General features: G+C 53.8%; 6 protein-coding genes across 6 annotated transcripts; 3 read left to right on the top strand and 3 right to left on the bottom strand.

Moving 5' to 3' along the window:
• Window positions 1-1170: 1170 nt before the first annotated feature.
• On the bottom strand, window positions 1171-2965 carry bna4 (kynurenine 3-monooxygenase; the record flags this gene model as incomplete). Its single annotated transcript, XM_025588271.1, has 3 exons — window positions 1171-2364; window positions 2466-2680; window positions 2842-2965. 3 exons carry the CDS (start codon window positions 2963-2965, stop codon window positions 1171-1173), a joined length of 1533 nt encoding a protein of 510 aa, XP_025440576.1.
• Window positions 2966-3480: 515 nt separating this feature from the next.
• Window positions 3481-5155, top strand: BO95DRAFT_444631 (methionine aminopeptidase MAP1). Its single transcript, XM_025586923.1, has 4 exons — window positions 3481-3696; window positions 3763-3790; window positions 3845-4161; window positions 4242-5155. The coding sequence occupies exons 1-4, from the start codon at window positions 3559-3561 to the stop codon at window positions 4902-4904; spliced, it is 1146 nt and encodes a 381-aa protein (XP_025440577.1). The 5' UTR covers window positions 3481-3558; the 3' UTR covers window positions 4905-5155.
• A 310-nt stretch (window positions 5156-5465) lies between these two features.
• Window positions 5466-7639, top strand: BO95DRAFT_483581 (putative MFS multidrug transporter). The gene is made up of 6 exons (XM_025590301.1): window positions 5466-5721; window positions 5776-6033; window positions 6090-6234; window positions 6286-6319; window positions 6378-7051; window positions 7110-7639. Exons 1-6 carry the CDS (start codon window positions 5515-5517, stop codon window positions 7451-7453), a joined length of 1662 nt encoding a protein of 553 aa, XP_025440578.1. The 5' UTR covers window positions 5466-5514; the 3' UTR covers window positions 7454-7639.
• Window positions 7640-7958: 319 nt separating this feature from the next.
• BO95DRAFT_393101 (hydroxyacyl-thioester dehydratase HTD2) lies at window positions 7959-9310 on the bottom strand. The gene is made up of 2 exons (XM_025583662.1): window positions 8620-9310; window positions 7959-8467 (listed from the first exon to the last, which is right to left on the bottom strand). Exons 1-2 carry the CDS (start codon window positions 9252-9254, stop codon window positions 7987-7989), a joined length of 1116 nt encoding a protein of 371 aa, XP_025440579.1. The 5' UTR covers window positions 9255-9310; the 3' UTR covers window positions 7959-7986.
• A 516-nt stretch (window positions 9311-9826) lies between these two features.
• On the bottom strand, window positions 9827-12112 carry BO95DRAFT_417495 (putative long-chain fatty acid transporter; the record flags this gene model as incomplete). The annotated part of the gene is made up of 3 exons (XM_025584415.1): window positions 11874-12112; window positions 11034-11818; window positions 9827-10987 (listed from the first exon to the last, which is right to left on the bottom strand). The coding sequence occupies exons 1-3, from the start codon at window positions 11887-11889 to the stop codon at window positions 9827-9829; spliced, it is 1962 nt and encodes a 653-aa protein (XP_025440580.1). The 5' UTR covers window positions 11890-12112.
• A 1777-nt stretch (window positions 12113-13889) lies between these two features.
• On the top strand, window positions 13890-17285 carry BO95DRAFT_367184 (putative ATP-dependent permease ADP1; the record flags this gene model as incomplete). Its single annotated transcript, XM_025582779.1, has 4 exons — window positions 13890-15515; window positions 15567-15851; window positions 16032-16988; window positions 17049-17285. The coding sequence occupies 4 exons, from the start codon at window positions 13890-13892 to the stop codon at window positions 17283-17285; spliced, it is 3105 nt and encodes a 1034-aa protein (XP_025440581.1).
• Window positions 17286-17617: the final 332 nt, after the last annotated feature.

The following is a 17617-nucleotide window of genomic DNA, read 5'->3' on the forward strand; positions in this document are numbered from 1 at the left end:
GTCTATACGAGCAAAGCTATGACACCGGCGGCCGAAATCCAACTAGAGATTCCCATTCCCAAACAATCCTTGGTCTGGGGACTGACTTGGCCTGATGATAAATGAAACTATGCCGCTACTTGATAAATCTTTACGCGATCAAGAGTATTCACAGCCCTTTGCAACTATTGACTAGGACTCTCTCTATCCTCCTCATGATTACGGCCTATATGCGTTCTTTTCTTTTTCATTTCGGGCTTTTCTGTTGTTCTTGTGAGAAACAAATTTTCGGGTTTGACTTTTCCCTCGGTGACAGCTATTGTCAATCAGCCCGAGCTACATGTTTCTGTTCACTTTTTCTTGTGATACACCCTTCAGGTGGATTGTGGTGGCTTTCTCATTTGCCTGCCTTGCCGTTCTTAGCCTCCTGTGTGTTCAAGTTCAATTTGTCCATGTTGCTGGCTTCCACTCTACCAGCTTTTCTTTGAATATTGAAGGCTCGTGCCTTGGCCTATCATAGCAAGACCGGCTGTGTCTCTCAGTGCTGAGGCGGAAGGAACTCCTCTTGTGCATCAACATAGACCCGGGGTCACTGAGACTTATCGCAGAACATGGATGTATTTCTTTTTTTCTATCATTCTATTAGGCTAGAAGTCGAGACGGACGCTCGATGTATTGTCTGCTAATTGGTAATGGGTGCGCACAGTAAGATTCTGTCTGGAATGTGCGTGACAGAAGGAAGAAGACAAAGCAATCTAGGTGTACTGTACAATTGTGACAGAAGGACATCAGTCAGTGAGCAAGCGAAATAGCCAAGAGGCAGGCGGCGGGGGCCGTGAACGAGGCTAGCCGTCTTCACCGGACTTCCAAGTACCTCAGAGTGTCCAAATAATACGTATCCGATTCTAAGGTATGGCTGAAGTGCAAGGCAAAAGTGTGCTGTGCTTCGAAAGGTACGTGATGGTACTGTGCAGAAAACTGGCTTCATCGGGGGGCTGGTGAAAGCATGAATAGGGAATTGCTCATAATTAGACCTCTAGATCAGCATCTAAATGGGGAAGAAAAGGAGAATAATGTTACAGATAGATCACGCAGTCATCAGCATTCCGCAGCAGGAGTCGTGGAGATTTGGGAAGGAACAAAGGCCGGGGGAATGAGGGGAGTGGGAAGGAAGCGTCTATAACCGAGAAATCAAAGCCATCCTCTCGCCTCACGCCAGACATTGCGAAGAACCGCCCACAGCGAGCGGGGAGCCGGCCGTCGCCTCCAGAACTGCAGACCCACCGCCACCGCCGACAGACCGGCCACCAGGGCCGCGGCGCCGAGCCCCAGGCCCAGCAGGCGACCCTGTCTGCGCACGGCCTGCACCACCTCCGAGTACCGCTGGTTGCTGAAGCTGACGCGAGTGTACTGCGTCTGCCAGCCCAGACCGGGCAGGTAGCGGTCCATGGACTCCTCGACGGCCTTGCGCAGCCGGTACAGCGGGGACTTGACGCCCCAGCGCATCTCGAGGAAGTTCTGCTTCGAGAGGTCGTTGATGGCGTGCGTGTCGGTCGCGCGCTGGTCCGTGTAGGCCTGCAGCGCGCGCCGGCGGGCCTCGCGGCGGCGCTCGGGGTCGTCCTGCATTCCCGGGCTGAAGCTGTTGCTGTAGACCCCGTGTCGGTCCAGGATGCCGAACAGCGTCCGGATGTCCTCCAGCCCGGCGTTGAGGCCCTGGCCGTAGAACGGGAGGACGGCGTGCGCGGCGTCGCCGACGACGACGACGCTGGCGTCGTAGTGGTGGGGTTTGCATTTCAGGCTGATGAGGGGCAGGTGCTGGTTGGTCGTGAACTGTTCGTGCAGGGCCTCCGGGTTGATGAGGTCCGGGCACACCCCGGGGAAGTTGGTGTCGAAGAACTCGATCAGTCGGTCGGGGGAGCTGGCCGAGAGGGTGTCGTAGTGGTCGGCGGGCGCGAAGAGCGTGCAGGTGAAGGACCGGTCGGTCGACGGGATGGCGATGAACATGAATTCCTTGCCGGGCCAGATGTGCAGGTGGTTCGGGGAGATGAGGAAGTCGTTGGTCGCCGGGGACGGCGGGATGCGGAACTCGCACCACAGCGTGTCGATGTACTCTTGCTGGTAGTCGACGCGGGCGAACTTCATCATGTGGTAGCGCGCCGCCGAGTGGGCCCCGTCGGCGCCGATGAGGAGGTCGAAGGTCGCTTCGACTTCTGTAGCTTTGTCGTAGGGATTGCTGCCGGGGCCGCGCCGTTCGAACCAGGCCCGGTTGGCGCGGAAGTCGGCCCCGACGAGCTTGTGGTTGAAGAAGAGTCGCACGTTGGGGGTCTGCTCCAACTCATCCAGAAGGGCGTTGTTCAGGGTGCCGCGGTCGACTGCGTTGATTGCCTGATGGTGTGTTGTTAGACGGGAGCTTTTGCTGGATGCTGAATGGGTTTGGTTGAGGGGCATGTTGGCGGGGATGTAAACCATGGAGGGGAGTAACATACTCGGCCGTGAACGTCGTATGCTTGAGCAGCTTCCCAGAGCTTGCCATCTGTCCGGCCGTGGATCATGCGTCCATGCATGGGAATCGAGTCCGCGAGAATCCGATTGATGAGTTCATCGCGGTGCGACTCCCGCATGGCGTTGATGCCTCGCTCCGACAGCGCCAGATTGATAGACTTTGTGAAGTTTAGCGGAATAGTCGCCGGATCACGCAGATCTGTAGGTCATGTTATTGAGCCAAGTCGTTGAGGCTTATGAGAGCGCAGTTATAGATATCGAAGTGGGGTCGATAAGAAGTGGATAAGGGTCGCGATATGGCAGAAACGGCGAACGCAGGTGGAAAATGCATCGAATAGAAACAACAGCGACTAAACTCACCTCCGCGTAGCTCATATACTTCAACATCGTCGCCTCGGGCTGCTGCATAGAGAGCTGCAAGGGACCCCACCGGGCCTGCGCCCACGATGACAACTTTTTGTTTGGCAGGTGTGGAATGTGCCATGGCGGGGGGCGAAGTGACGATCAAGGGAGAGTCGAAAAGAAGAAGTCTCACGACCGCTCTTGAAGTAAAGGAGGTAAAAGCCCACAGACCCTAGAGATGTAGGTATACAACCTCAGGCAGTTCTGTGCTTTTGCAGCTCTTGGCTCGAAAAGTCACAGTGTGGCGTGATACAACAGATTACAAATTGAGATGTTGACTGGTTCCAGACTGGTTTTGATGCGTCACAAACTCGGAAGAAGAAAAGACGGCCGGCGGAGCCCCACATGCCGTTTTCTGCCATTAATCTCCTCCAATCAGCCACTATTCTCCGATCTATGTTTCCGAGACACGTGATGTAGACGCGCGCTTCCAGATCAGCCGCTAGACTCTGTCGGGATAGCGGTCCCATGTCCTGCGCTAGACCGTCTTAGGAATGGTACCTAGTTTTCACTTCAGTTCTGCCTGGGTTGGCGGAACGGCGATTGGCGCCGCTCAGCCGCGGGGGATTGTCCCATTTTTTCCCTCTTTGCGCTGCGGAACATTTCCATACCCCTTCGGAAGCATCGCTATTTCTGTTTCTCTACCTCCTTCTCTGCATTCTAGACACTTTCAAGATGACTGCCGAAGTCGCTGCCCGGAAATGTATCGGCGTGAATTGCGATAAAAATGCCGGAACGCTACAGTGTCCAACTTGCCTTAAACAAGGGACGGATAGCTTCTTCTGCTCGCAGGACTGTTTCAAAAAGAGCTGGGTATGGATTTCTTTTGCCTCTCTGCGACGCTCATCCTCCGACTATGGCTAATCCCCCCCTGCACAGAGCGAACACAAGACGATTCACAAGAAGAGTAATTTCCTGAGCAACCTCTTTACACCCAAAGTAGTTTCTGAACCAGATCCAGCCACGGGGCTCTACAACCCCTTCCCTTCCTACCCTTTCGCCGGTGACTTGAGACCCGTATATCCGCTGTCCCCCCGGAGAACCGTCCCCAAGTCCATCCCTCACCCCGACTACGCCAAGGATGGTATTCCCCGGTCCGAGCAGAAGTTCGTTGGTCGTCACAACATCACTATCCTGAACAAGGAGGAGCAGGAGGGTATGCGCAAAGTGTGTCGCTTGGCTCGTGAAGTTCTGGATATTGCTGCACGGGAGATCAAGCCTGGTGTCACCACCGACTACATTGATGAGGTGGTCCACAAAGCTTGTGTTGAGCGTGATGTAAGTGGCGTCATGGTCTGCCAGCGGAGGATGCTACAAAGTGCGTTTCTTGAATGACCTTCGAAACTAATGCGGCCTAGTCCTACCCCTCGCCACTCAACTACGTCAACTTCCCCAAGTCGGTATGTACCTCAATCAACGAGATTATTTGCCACGGTATCCCCGATCAGCGCCCCTTGGAGGACGGCGACATTGTCAACATCGACGTGACCCTGTACCACAACGGCTTCCACGGCGATATCAACGAGACCTACTACGTCGGCGACAAGGCCAAGGCCAACCCAGACGCCGTGCGAGTGGTGGAGACCGCGCGAGAGTGCTTGGACCAGTCCATCGCGCTGGTCAAGCCCGGCATGCTGTTCCGAGACCCCGGTAATGTGATCGAGAAGCACGCCAAGTCCCGCGACTGCAGTGTGGTCAAGAGTTATTGTGGTCACGGTATCAACCAGCTCTTTCACTGCGCTCCCAACGTTCCCCACTACGCAAAGAACAAGGCGGTCGGCACGGCCAAGCCCGGCATGTGCTTCACCATCGAGCCGATGATCAACCTGGGTACTCACCGCGACCGTACGTGGCCGGATGACTGGACCAGCTCCACTGCCGATGGCAAGCTGTCCGCTCAGTTTGAGCACACGCTGCTGGTGACGGAGGATGGCGTGGAGGTCCTGACCGCTCGCCTGCCGGACTCGCCTGGAGGCCCCATTCCCATCCCCGTGGCTGAGGAACCCAAGACAGACGCATGATTCTCATCGTTGTCAGAGAGATAGAGTAGAGCATTCATGAAGAGATTCTGTAACGTCCATGGAAACGAATCGGTGTGTTTTTCTGTCCTTTGATATCGGCGTCACTCCTCTGGAATTGTGTTACTTGGAAGACATGCATAGCCACAACTATTATGATCAACTTTCCCTTTATTCTCATGGAGGTACCTATAATACCATGGATCTCGGTCGTCTCTCTACAGCATGGCTTCACTTCCAACCCCAACCGGCCCGAACAACAACCTCGGCGATGGATGGGGCGGTAGATGGATAAGGAGCCGAACCAATACATTAATGATGATAGCAGATAAGTAATGGCAGGCGGATAACCTCCGACGGTCGGATCTTAATTAGGAATAGTAGCGCATCTTATCACGATTAGGGCCTCAGGCAAAGTGGGGGTGGCAGCCTGATCCGCCGGTGATTTGTCAGGAATGGGTGGGGAGGCTTATCAGCACGTGAGCAGCACTATGAAGCACCTCATAGTCCAAAAGCCTCCCTCGTCTCATCTTTCTTCCTTTCCTGTTCCTGCAATTCATGCGCATATTGGCTTGCTAGTCTCTGACCAGTGGAGACAGTGTCGGAGTCAACGATGCCAGCGGAAAGAACACCGACGGAGACATCCCCGCTGCTGGGCTCTCAAAAAAACACTCAATCCACAGGGACTATCTCCAATATCGGCGATGTTGAGGCTGGCACCCAACAGCTCCCCGCGCGGGACGAGGAGGAGAATCAGACCAAACTTGCGTCGGAGGCACGCCCAAATTTGAAGTATATTCTGCCCGCTATCTCTATAGGGGTATGTATCCTTGCTTGTTATTCAAATAGACATAGTGCTAATGCATCTGGCTAGATTTTCCTGTCTGCGGCCGATCAGACCATCATCATGGCCAGTTATGGTCAAATCGGTAGCGATCTCAAGGCCCTGAATCTGACAAATTGGATCGCCACTTCGTATTTCTTGACTCTGACTTCATTCCAACCTCTCTACGGGAAACTGAGTGACATTTTTGGTCGCAAAACCTGCCTGTTGTTTTCCTATGCCATTTTCGGGATCGGCTGTCTGTTCTGTGGTCTTGCGCAGGATATCAACCAGCTCATCGCTGCACGCGTAAGCAACCCTGCTCTTCTGTAATCGCTAGATGCTAATCAGTAACCCTACTACAGGTTTTCCAAGGTGTCGGAGGCGGCGGTATGACGACTGTAGTGAGCATCCTCATGAGCGATATCGTGCCTCTCCGCGAACGGGGTGTGTGGCAAGGGATCATCAACATGATTTACGCGACCGGTGCTGGAGTTGGCGCACCTCTCGGTAAGACATTCGCGCTGCTATCTTGTGCTTTCGTCTGACCGGTCACTGCAGGTGGCATCTTGGCCGATTACATCGGCTGGCGATGGTGAGTCCACTTTCTTGTTTCAGACCAACAAACCAGCCCGCTTACCCTATGTCACCAGGGCATTCATCGCGCAGGCACCCCTCTGCGCCCTTGCTTTCGTCGCCGTTACCGTCATGCTTCACCTGCCGGCCGTGGAGGATAGTCACTGGCGGACGAAACTCGGGCGCATCGACTTCCCTGGGGCGATCGTTCTGGTGGGAGCGGTGTTCGGGTTCCTCCTGGGACTGGACCGCGGCAGCAACGTCTCGTGGACGATCCCGATCACGGTGATCTCGCTGAGCGTGTCCGGGGCGCTGTTCGTGCTTTTCGTGGTGGTCGAGTGCTTCTACGCGGCCGAGCCCTTCGCGCCGGGCCACATCATCTTCAACAAGACCTTCTTCGCCGCCTACGGCTGCAACTTCTTCAGCTTCGGCGGCTGGATGGCTGCCCTCTTCTACATCCCGCTGTACTTCCAGGCCGTCGACGGCGTCTCGGCCACGGTCGCGGGCCTGCGCCTGCTGCCCAGCATTCTCGCCGGCGTCAGCGGCTCGCTCTTCGCCGGCTTCGTGATGAAGTGGACGGGCAAGTTCTACTGGCTGACGGTCTTCGCGTACGCGCTGCTCACGCTGGGCCTAACAATCACCACCCTCGCCTCCGGCGGTGCGTTCGAGAACACCATCGTCATGGTCCTGGGCACGGTCTTCTGTGCCTTTGGAAACGGCATCGGCGTCACTTCCACGCTGATCAGCCTAAGTAAGCCAGCCCTGTATCCCTCATCCCCCGGAGCTCACCACTAATGTGTCTGGAATAGTCTCCAACGCAACCCCCGAGGACCAAGCCGTCGTAACAGCTTGCTCGTACCTCTTCCGCTCGCTCGGCTCCGTCATCGGCCTCTCGCTCTCCTCGACGGTCGTGCAGCAGGTCCTCCGGGACCGGCTGCAGTGGGCCCTGCGCGAGAGCGACGACATCGACCGCATTGTGGCCGGCGTCCGCCAGAGTCTGGATTTTATCAAGACGCTGGATCCCGCCGTGGCCAGGGTGGTGCGCAGCTGCTACGGCTGGGCGACCAACAAGAGCTTTGCCTTTGTGGTGGGGGTCGTGTTTTGCTCGTTTGTGTCGAGTTTGTTTATTCATGAGAAGAGGTTGGCGAGGTGAGGTGGGCTGGGTTTGCTTGTCCGTGGGTTCATGGTCTCTGGGGATGGAGGGGGATGGTTATGAGGTATGCCTCTGGCTATGTTTGTTGAAAAGTTTGGTTTGGTTTTCTTAGCGTGAGGACAAAGGGGGGTTTAGGGGTGAGGGGTTTTGGTGGTTAGAGGGGGCTAGAGTTACTGTCATGCTTAGATGGGTTCATGAATATGTCTAAGTTATAGAGGATATGATGTCGTACAAAGCCTGCAAGTTATTTACTGTATCTGGTGGCCATCGGCGAGAGTCAGAGATCAGGAGGTGTCTACAGATGGAATCACGGTGCTCGAGAGCTGGTAGCTAGCTTCGACCCAGCCAACATTTCAGACCTCTAAAGCTCATCCTCTGGTGACACACCAGAACGCAATGCCCACAGAGCGCCTACATACTATATACATGGACGGAAGAAATGCAGGCGCAGGTTCCTCAACAACCCCCTCCCCCCCCCTCCCTTACTTATGACTTATATACTATCCTCAAAACTCCCGAGGAATCAGAAGCATCTACCGAATCTCAGCCTTCATAGCCACCACCTCCCCCGGCCCCAGGATCTGGACCCGCCCTATCCCATCCGCCCCCTCCTCATCCAGCACCACCCGATACTCCTCCTCGACATAAAGCGGACTCGTCGCGCGGTAGCTGATCCTCTCCGGCAGCGACAGTTCTCGGGAGGATCGCGTATCGCGCCACAGATCCAGCATGGCAATCAGGTTCAACGGCCCATGCACCACGATATCCCTATGGCCCTCGACCTCGCGCGCCCACGGCGTCGAGTAGTGGATCTTGTGCGGGTTGAAGGTCAGGGCCGAGAACCGGAAGAGCGTGACGGGGGTCTGGCGGAGGGTGCGCGTGTGGGTTTTTCCGGTTGTCGTGGTGGTGGTGGTAGCTGGCTTGGGGGTTTCGGTTGTCGTGGGTGGTGGTGGTGGGGTGGCTGTTTGGGTTGGTGGTAAGGGGGAGGTTAGGGCTTTGCGGAAAATCCAGTTCCTTTTTTGGCCCTTTTTGGTTAGTTGGTGTTGCTTTGAGGGGTGGGGCGTGGGGAGGGAGAGCGGAGTTGAAGGGCGGCGCGGGAGATTTTGGGGGACTTTGTGCAGAGGAGATTATAGGGAGATTGGGGTCTGGGTTTGGGTGAAACGCACCTCCGATCTACAACCGCAATTCCGTCCTCATTGCGGAACTCCTTCTCCACGCCGACCACGATCATCTCTTCGCCCATCTTGCCGATGACCTTGGGCGAGGCGCTCAGCACCCGCGTCGTCTCGCGGACCTCCTGGCCCACTCGGAGGAGGTTCGGTTGCCCGGTCGTGGCGTCCCGCGGCCATTGCACCTCCCCGCCGGCCCACATGCGGCGGGTGAAGGGGGCGGCGGGGTTGTAGGAGGTGTCGGTGCCGTCGATACCGAGTTCGGTTTCGAGGAATGCCGGGGTGAAGTAGACGAGGTGGTAGCCGGCCGGGAGTGGGGTGCCCGTGGGGAGCGGCGTGGAGGCGTTGGACAGGGATGGCGAGTCCGGGAAGAGAGAGGGCCGGTTGAGAGTGAGCGAAAGGAGCTGGAGTTGGTTGGCGTCGAGGACTTGCGTGCGGGTTTGTGGGCCGAGGGATTGGAAGCGCGAGAGGAAGGCTGTTGCAATGGCGGATGCGGAGGTGGAGGTGGAGGTGTTGGATTCCGTGCGGAGAGGGTGGTGGATGGAGAATTGGCGGCTGGGTCTTGCTTTATCGAGGCAGTTGCTGATCTGAAGGTATCGGAGCGAGGGACATCTTGTCATGGAGAAGGACATGGTGGAAACTGAGTAAGTCTTGGGGTTGAGTGCTTTTGATGTTGTGGAAGAAAGAATGAGTAATGGGGAGCAGGTGGAGAGATCTCCAACTGGATTCCGCGGGGAGAGCCATTTTATACCTCGGTCTCAATGGGTCTTTCCGAGACCGGGCACTTTCCGAGTAGCCGATATGCTCGAGATCAGCGTTTGACCTGGGTACAAAGGCCAGATAGGCAATCAAGATAACGCGACCACTCTAGTAAGTTTTGAATTGAGCGAACTAGAATTAACCATCGTCTTGAATGTCTGGCTGTATGTACGTTCTTCTCGTGAATGTTTGCAGCATATAAGCACCGCACCAGCGCCTTAGTCCACCCCAGGTCAGATAGCCTCGAGAAGCCAGCCATCTTCCGAGAGGACCCCACTCAGTGGATCCCTTCGGCATCTCGACTAAATTCCCGTTCAGCTCAGTAAGCCCACTGTTTGAACACTGTTTGAAAATATGCAGATGCTATAGACATGGTATACCTTGATATGTACTGTACTTTGGAAAATCCACAGAATGTGCCCAACACATATCCTGTCATCCACCCTCACAGCTTTACCTGCCCAGCCTGCAATCGACTCCAGTCATTTCGCTCAAATGGAATGTATTGACTGCCCTGCAGCCAGTACAATCGGTCGTCTGCAGCAACCAGTGATGGATCCACTCCTTGCGATTGCAAAACATGCTTCTGCTGCTTGTTGTTCCCGGTCGTCTGCATAGCCCGCGTGATGCGCAGAAACTGCGGGGCGGCATAACGCGGCAAGTTCTTCAAGACATGCGCCGACAAGCTGCTCAGTGTGTCCTGGGAAGGAGGAATCAGAGTGGTGGAATCCTCCGCGCGAGTCTGCTGTTGAAGAAGAATCGTCGCACAACCAGCCCGGCCATCGTGGTGAGGAAGCGCCACCCCGTAAACATTCGCTTCATGCACGTCTGCATGGCCACCGAGCACTTCGGACACCTCGGCAGTCGATACGTTCTCGCTCTTCCAGCGGTACGTATCGCCCAAACGGTCGTTGAAGTACCATCGGCCCTCTTTGTCCCATCGAACTAGGTCGCCAGTCCGAAAATAGGCGTCGCCCTTGCGCAGAACATCCCGAACGAGCTTGCTATCCGAGGCCTTGGAGTTGTTGAAATATCCGGTGAAGGTCTCCTTGGGGTCCGTGGGGTCCACCGCCCACAGCAATTCTCCAGGCTCACCTCGAGGCATCGCTTTGCAGAAGCCAGTCTTCGGGTCGCGCCAGAGCTGCTGCGAGACTTCATCAATCTTGACAACCACTACGCTGCGCCGGAGAATCCATCCAGTGAACCCTCCGTTCCGACCAATAGCCCCGGCGGTGAAATCGTTCGAAGAAAGATTCCATGACCCGGAGGTACCCTCAGTAGATGCGTAAAACTCGGCGATGGTAGGGATATTGAAGCGCTGCTTCACTCGATTCCAGATGTCTGGACGGAGGCCGTTGCCCACTGCCAGGCGAAGTTTATGCTTCTTGTCCAAATCCTCCTCAGTGACCGGGTCGAGAGCAGGCGGCACAGCAAGGAGGTATCGCAAGGTCTCACCCACGTATTGGATGATTGTCGCATCACTTTCCCGTACCTCTTGCCAAAAGTTGCGCGCAGAGAATTTGCGACCAATAAGGGCAGTGCAGCCAGCCCAGAGACACGGCATGACAGCCAGCAGAGAGGCCGATGAGTGGTATAATGGCATGGACTGCCTCAAGTCAGCAATCACTCTCAAGGCGAAAGGGATACCCTACTGTATAATATCGGTCCGTGCTATGAAGACCGAGCCAGTTCGTGATCATGATACCCGAGCTCCAAGCTTTTCTCCAGCCGATTATAGCAGGCTTGGGAAGGCCAGTAGTCCCACTTGTATAGATAAGCAACGCTGTGTCCCGCATCCTGATGCCATCACGGACTTTGTCGTCCTCTCGAATGGGCTCCATTTGTAGGATCTGCGATTCTACTTCAGGTGTGAAGAAAACCACATCCACAGATTCTTTGCCTTCTCGAAACTCTGGAGAGGCGAGGTTCTCAAGCTGTTCAGGAGGGATCTGGGCGCGCAGCTCCTCATCCACCAGCAACAACCTTGCGGATGAGGTCAAGATGGAATGCGTCAAAGGCTTCCCCGATAGGTTGTAATTGATAAAAGCGGGGATGGCGCCGATGCTCCACAGACCAAGCCAGATGAAGATGAAGGTTGACGAGTTCATGAAGTCCATGGCCACAACCTCCCTGGCTTTGACGCCATGTACATTCTTGAGCCAGGCACCATACTGCAATGCCGTAGTATAAGTTTCTCGGAAAGTCCAGGTGTGGCCGTTGTAGACAAGAAACTGCCGGTCCTTTGTTTTAGGGTTAAAGGCCTGGTCTTCGAGCTTGTAGAATAAGTTGACTTTATCGCGACGCTCGCCCGACCGGAGATTGAGGGCAATCTTGAGAAGAACTTTGATCAATATGCGATCATAGAAGAGCGAGTACTTCGCATTCAAATAAGCGAGGGTAGTGACCACCGCCGGCCCGGCAAGAGACAGAGGGACGTCTAGCTAAGTCAGCTATCTGAAATCAGATACATTTCAGTCTTCTAGCATAATCACCAGGAATCTCGAGCATGTTACCGAGCCACTAGACAAGTGACGAGGGCTCTGGGGAGTTGAGATGGCCGAATGGAGGAGGGGTGGGGGGTGGGGGGGAAGAGGACCTCAAATCTCGCACGACACTCCAACGGCACAGAAGCCAGAAGAAAGTGTCAGGGGACGGGGGCAATGAGAATATTGAAGGAGTGAAAGGAGGAAAAGAGGGGTGGTGGGTGAGTATCCATTCTTCAGAAAGCTCATGGTTCAAACGGGGCAGAACAATGAACGTCAGACATCATACCGGTTCATACCTCGGCCTGGAAGACTATGCAGAGTAAGTTATGCATTGAATGAACTTCTCCGGTATGTATGGGGAATTAAGTTGGGGAGGCCCCACCACTAACTCGGTAACTTACCCACCTACATACAGTACATCACCGATCCCATCAAATGATCGCCTCCACTGGATCTCATACTATCTCGATTTGATGATACTCATACAAATCAGACACGGTTATCGTGCACCTCGCCTTGCCGCCTTCTGCTTATTCAGTATCGACCACTTTTTCCCCGAGGGAATATGACAAGAGGAGTTAATACAGTTACGGTATGTCCGCTACTTCAGCCTAGGTTTCACATGGCCAAGCAATTTAGGCGTTCTGAATGTTACTCGAGTGTGCTGTGCATGGACACTAACCAGCTTCGAACAATAACCCTTGTTCGTAAATGACCCTGTCACCAAAGGCATCTCGAACAACGAGATCGCGTTAGCATGGCAGCCATGAATAGCTTTGTGGAGCCCCCCCGGGACCTCCAGTTGTATTTCCAATCCACCGGCTGTGGGTCTCTGAAGCTTGGAGTCGCTTAGCATGACAGCAACAATAGTCATATTTATCCTTGGCCTTTAGTGAACCTCGGTATAATAATAAGAGCACTGTTAGCCGTTGGAGTAGGCTTTCGCCACCACCCTCGAGCAGAGTCAAGCCAAGGCGACCATTCTGTAGCCAGCGAGTGATCGGTAGACCAAGCTGGGCCATAGACTGGAGGGTGCGACATAGATCAGTCACGTTGAAGGTGATACTAGGCTTCAGATTGTTGACCACTAGACCCTCGTAGTCGCGGTATGAGCAGCGTGCCTAATGCGGGGGGCGTGTGTCAGCGACTTAGCCCTCGGGTCTATGCGTGTCTTCGGTCCCCAATGTACAGTTTCCCGGGGAGGGGCGCGCACGAACAAATTGGCCGACTCACAATCCCTCGAAGATCGTTCCTGATGGAATATCGCTATTCTTATGGGGAAACATGGCATGACAATATTCATAAAGACTTTATGACGCTTCTTGGGGTACCTGACAGATGATGATTGTTCAGCAGCAATCTGGATGTAAACCACGGTAGCGAAGTATATTATCGGAAGACAGGTACAAAAGGAAAGGTAAGATTCGACAGGAATTTGACCTCACACAATGCAATTTTGAATTCACAATCGAAGTAAGTATCGCGATACTAGTTTCAATAAAGAATCAAGAATGCATTGATCGAGAAGGGACTCCAGACAACCTTGGAAGACAGTTCCTGGTACCTGTGTACCTGCTCCAGGCTGGCAGTGCTACGTAGGTTCCCGAGAGCTATCATTGGTGCCCCAGGCTGTCAGGCCATGGCTTCCATTAGCGCATCTCCGCCCTCGTCATCGCCCCAACCGGTTTCCCTTCCAACCTCCGACCGACCTCCTCATCTCTCTCTCGCCTTCATCAACTTACCGCCTCTTTGCTTGTTTTTGTTGTGCCTCTCATTTCCATCCACACAAGCAATTTCGGTCCTTCTTCCTGGTACATTTCTTTCTTGCCCAGCCTGTTGGTAGTCTTCTTCTGTTAGGGAAGCCCGATGCACCACTTGGCTTCTTGATTACTTCGGCGTTGCTCGTCACTTACTCCGCATTGGCCCTTTCTCCGGTGCGCACCCCAACCGATATTCACCAGCAATCTCGCTTCCTCTCTGGGTACACCGTCGCTGACACATTTGCTTTCTTTCTAGCTCAAGATGAGGCTTCCCTCAATACTACACCTTTCTCTGGCCTTCGGGCTCTCGTTATCTGCATCTGCTGTTGCAGCGCGGAGCAACTACTCCGAAGCCGAGCTAATACCTCCGCTCTTCTCCACCTTCAGCGATCGACCGGACGGGTGCCCTCCGTGCTTCAATTGTCAACTAGACGCCTTCCAATGCGCCCAGTTTGCATCATGCGATAGGTTTACAGGGAAATGTGTCTGTCCGCCCGGTTTCGGAGGCGATGATTGTGCACAGCCGTTGTGTGGATCGTTGGCCGATGGCCACCAGAGGTCTCCCGCGAAGGATGGACAGTGCGCATGTAAGGATGGCTGGGAAGGTCTCAATTGCAACGTCTGTCAAACGGACGATGCTTGTAATGCCATGATGCCAGAAGGAGAAGGCGGCGTCTGCTACAAGCAAGGTGTTACTGTCAAGGAGAATTTCCAGATGTGCGATGTGACGAACCGCAAGATTCTTGACCAATTAAAGGATCGCAAGCCTCAGGTTACATTCTCCTGCGAGGCGGAGGACAACACGTGCAACTTTCAGTTCTGGGTTGGCAAGGTAGAATCCTTCTACTGCGGCCTGGATACGTGTCAGTGGGGACTGGAGACGACTCACAACCAAAACAAGACTCACTACACGTGCGAAAACATCCACTGCGAGTGTATTCCTGGACGCATGCTGTGTGGCGAGGAGGGATCCATTGACATTGGCGACTTCCTCCGAGAATCAATCGCAGGTCCGGCATCGTTCTCGGCCGTCTCAACCGTGGGGGGTAGTCCCGACGATGGAAGCAAGTTCCAGGAGCCGGCCATGGATGACTTGATTAAGGCAGTCTTTGGCGACAAGAGTATCACGCTGAACTGCAACTCAGGAGAGTGTTTGTATAGGACAGATGTCCCCGGATATACCCGCCCTGTCAAACAGATCAACACTCCTCTCATTGCTGGCGTCATTGCAGGATGTGCTCTCTTTGTCGTGGCCGTGATCTTAGCAGTATGGTACTTGTCACGCAGATCTTATGGCCGAATACAATTGCCCCTCTCCGACGACTCGGATGATGAGGCGGCCAAACTCCTAGCCGAGCACAAGCCAGCAGCCCTGTACTGGGACAATGTCTCATACTATCTTAACGGGAGGGAAATCCTCAGTGGGATTCAGGGTGCATCTCAACCCGGTCAAATCACGGCTATCATGGGTGCTTCAGGAGCAGGCAAGACCACATTCCTCGACATCCTTGCTAGGAAGAACAAGAGAGGCACGGTCCGTGGTGAATTCTATATCAATGGAGAGAAAATCAGTGACCATGATTTCAAGTCTATGATTGGCTTTGTCGACCAAGAGGACACCATGCTTCCTACTTTGACCGTGCATGAGACCATCCTGACTAGTGCGTTGCTGCGGCTTCCTCGGGACATGAGTCGAGCTGCAAAGGAACAACGAGTATTTGAGGTCGAGAAGCAGCTTGGAATCTCACACATTAAAGACCAATTGATCGGGTCCGAGGAAGGTAAAGGCCGAGGCATCTCTGGCGGTGAAAAGCGACGAGTAGGAATCGCTTGCGAGCTTGTCACAAGCCCCAGTATACTCTTTCTGGATGAACCCACTAGTGGACTGGTAAGGTGTGGAGCCCCGATGCATGCAGCATTCGCTTATTTGCTCAATTAGGACGCGTTCAATGCTTTCAATGTTGTGGAATGCCTGGTCACTCTGGCAAAGACGTACAACCGGACTGTCATTTTCACCATCCATCAGCCGAGATCTAACATCGTGGCTCTATTCGATCGACTTATTCTTCTGGCTAAAGGAAAAACTGTATATTCTGGCCCATTCTCGACATGTCAACAATACTTTGACCAGGCGGGATACTCTTGCCCTCCGGGCTTCAATATCGCTGATTACCTGGTTGATCTGACGATGCACGCCAGTGTTTCTCGCTCTTACAGTGACGAAGTCGGATCTCCTTTGTTGAATGCGCGTATGGATCCACCGAAGACAGCTTCGAGCAGTTTGAGAGCTGTTAAATCCGTCGCAAGCGCCTCAAACGTAAGCTTGGAGGATAATTCTAGCAGCACCCTGGAAGCGAACCGACGGCCTAAGAGTCAACGGCGGGTGTCGCTCAAACAACGACAGGACAGGCAACTTTACTCACGGAAAAAGGATCCTGAGACACCTTCTACACCCAAAACGGATGAAGAGGATGTGCAATTGGATGATGTGGCGGACAACACTCAGCAATGGCTTCGTCTCTCCCGTCAACCTGCTATTATACCGAACCAGACTCCCGAAGAACCAGATCATTTGCCACCTGTCGCTCCAGGCCAGACAGATCTTGATATCCTGGTCTCAAATTACATCTCGTCGGATATTGCCCGTTCTGTGCATGACGAGATTGTGGCCGCCGTCCAGAATGCTCGGGCGGCCAACGGATTTGCCAACCCGGAAGCTCTGTCTGCTCCTCACGTTGCAACTTCTAAGGGCTATGCTCGGATTGGCCTCTTCCGCCAGTTCTTGATTCTCTCACAGCGGACCTGGAGGAATCTGTACCGCAATCCGATGTTGATGCTTACCCATTATGCGATCTCCATTCTGCTTGCTGTCCTGTGCGGTTACCTCTTCTATGGACTGACTGACGACATCAAGGGCTTCCAGAACCGACTGGGTCTTTTCTTTTTCATCCTGGCATTATTCGGTTTCAGTACCCTTACCAGTCTGACCGTCTTCTCGTCGGAGCGACTTCTTTTCGTGCGTGAGAGAGCCAATGGCTATTACCACCCGATTACCTATTTTGCGGCTAAAGTGGTGTTCGACATCGTACCTCTCCGACTTCTGCCCCCAATCATTATGGGAATGATTGTGTACCCAATGACGGGTCTGATTCCAGCCTGGGGCGAGTTCTTCCGGTTCATTCTGGTGCTGGTGCTCTTTAACCTTGCTGCCGCCAACATTTGTCTTTTCATTGGTATCATCTTCCGTGACGGAGGAGTGGCCAACCTGATCGGAAGTCTTGTGATGTTGTTCAGCCTCCTGTTTGCTGGTCTTTTGCTCAACCACGACGCGATTCCCAAGTCTGCTCTGTGGCTACAAACGGTAAGTTTGCCACCAATCCATAAGTATTTCCTCATTGTACTCTGCTGACCGCTCGTCTAGCTATCTATTTTCCATTACGGCTTTGAGGCATTGATTGTCAATGAAGTGACGTATTTGACCTTGATCGATCACAAGTATGGATTGGATATAGAAGTCCCGGGCGCCTCGATTCTGAGTGCTTTTGGGTTTGATACCCTCGCCTTGTGGAAGGATGTTATCGGGCTGGCCGTCATCTCCGGCGCCTTCATTGTGATTGCATATGGCGCGATGCATATCCTGCTTGTTGAGAAACGGTGATAGTAGTATATCTATCTCATTTGAGCGAAACCCTAGGTGTGGCCTTGATACGTTCGCGTATTATTTGGAGCCTTTGGTTCTAGGACTTTCTTACGCTATGTACTTTGTATGATGGAATACGTTGATGAGACCTCTTCTTTGCGACCCTTTCTCTCTTTCGTCTGTTCTCAATTTGTTTTCGAAACCAAGAATTCCAAGCTGTCAATGACCAGTATATTGTATATAGACGAATGGTCATTCATTTGATCCCGATCAACCCTGTAGCAAGCCATCCCTTTGCGGAACGAAGCACGTGTTCCCCCCACGTCATTGGCAGTCAGCAAGCATCATGG

The sequence above is a fragment of the Aspergillus brunneoviolaceus genome, assembly GCF_003184695.1.
Source record: "Aspergillus brunneoviolaceus CBS 621.78 unplaced genomic scaffold BO95scaffold_48, whole genome shotgun sequence".
NCBI classification, from domain to species: domain Eukaryota; kingdom Fungi; phylum Ascomycota; class Eurotiomycetes; order Eurotiales; family Aspergillaceae; genus Aspergillus; species Aspergillus brunneoviolaceus.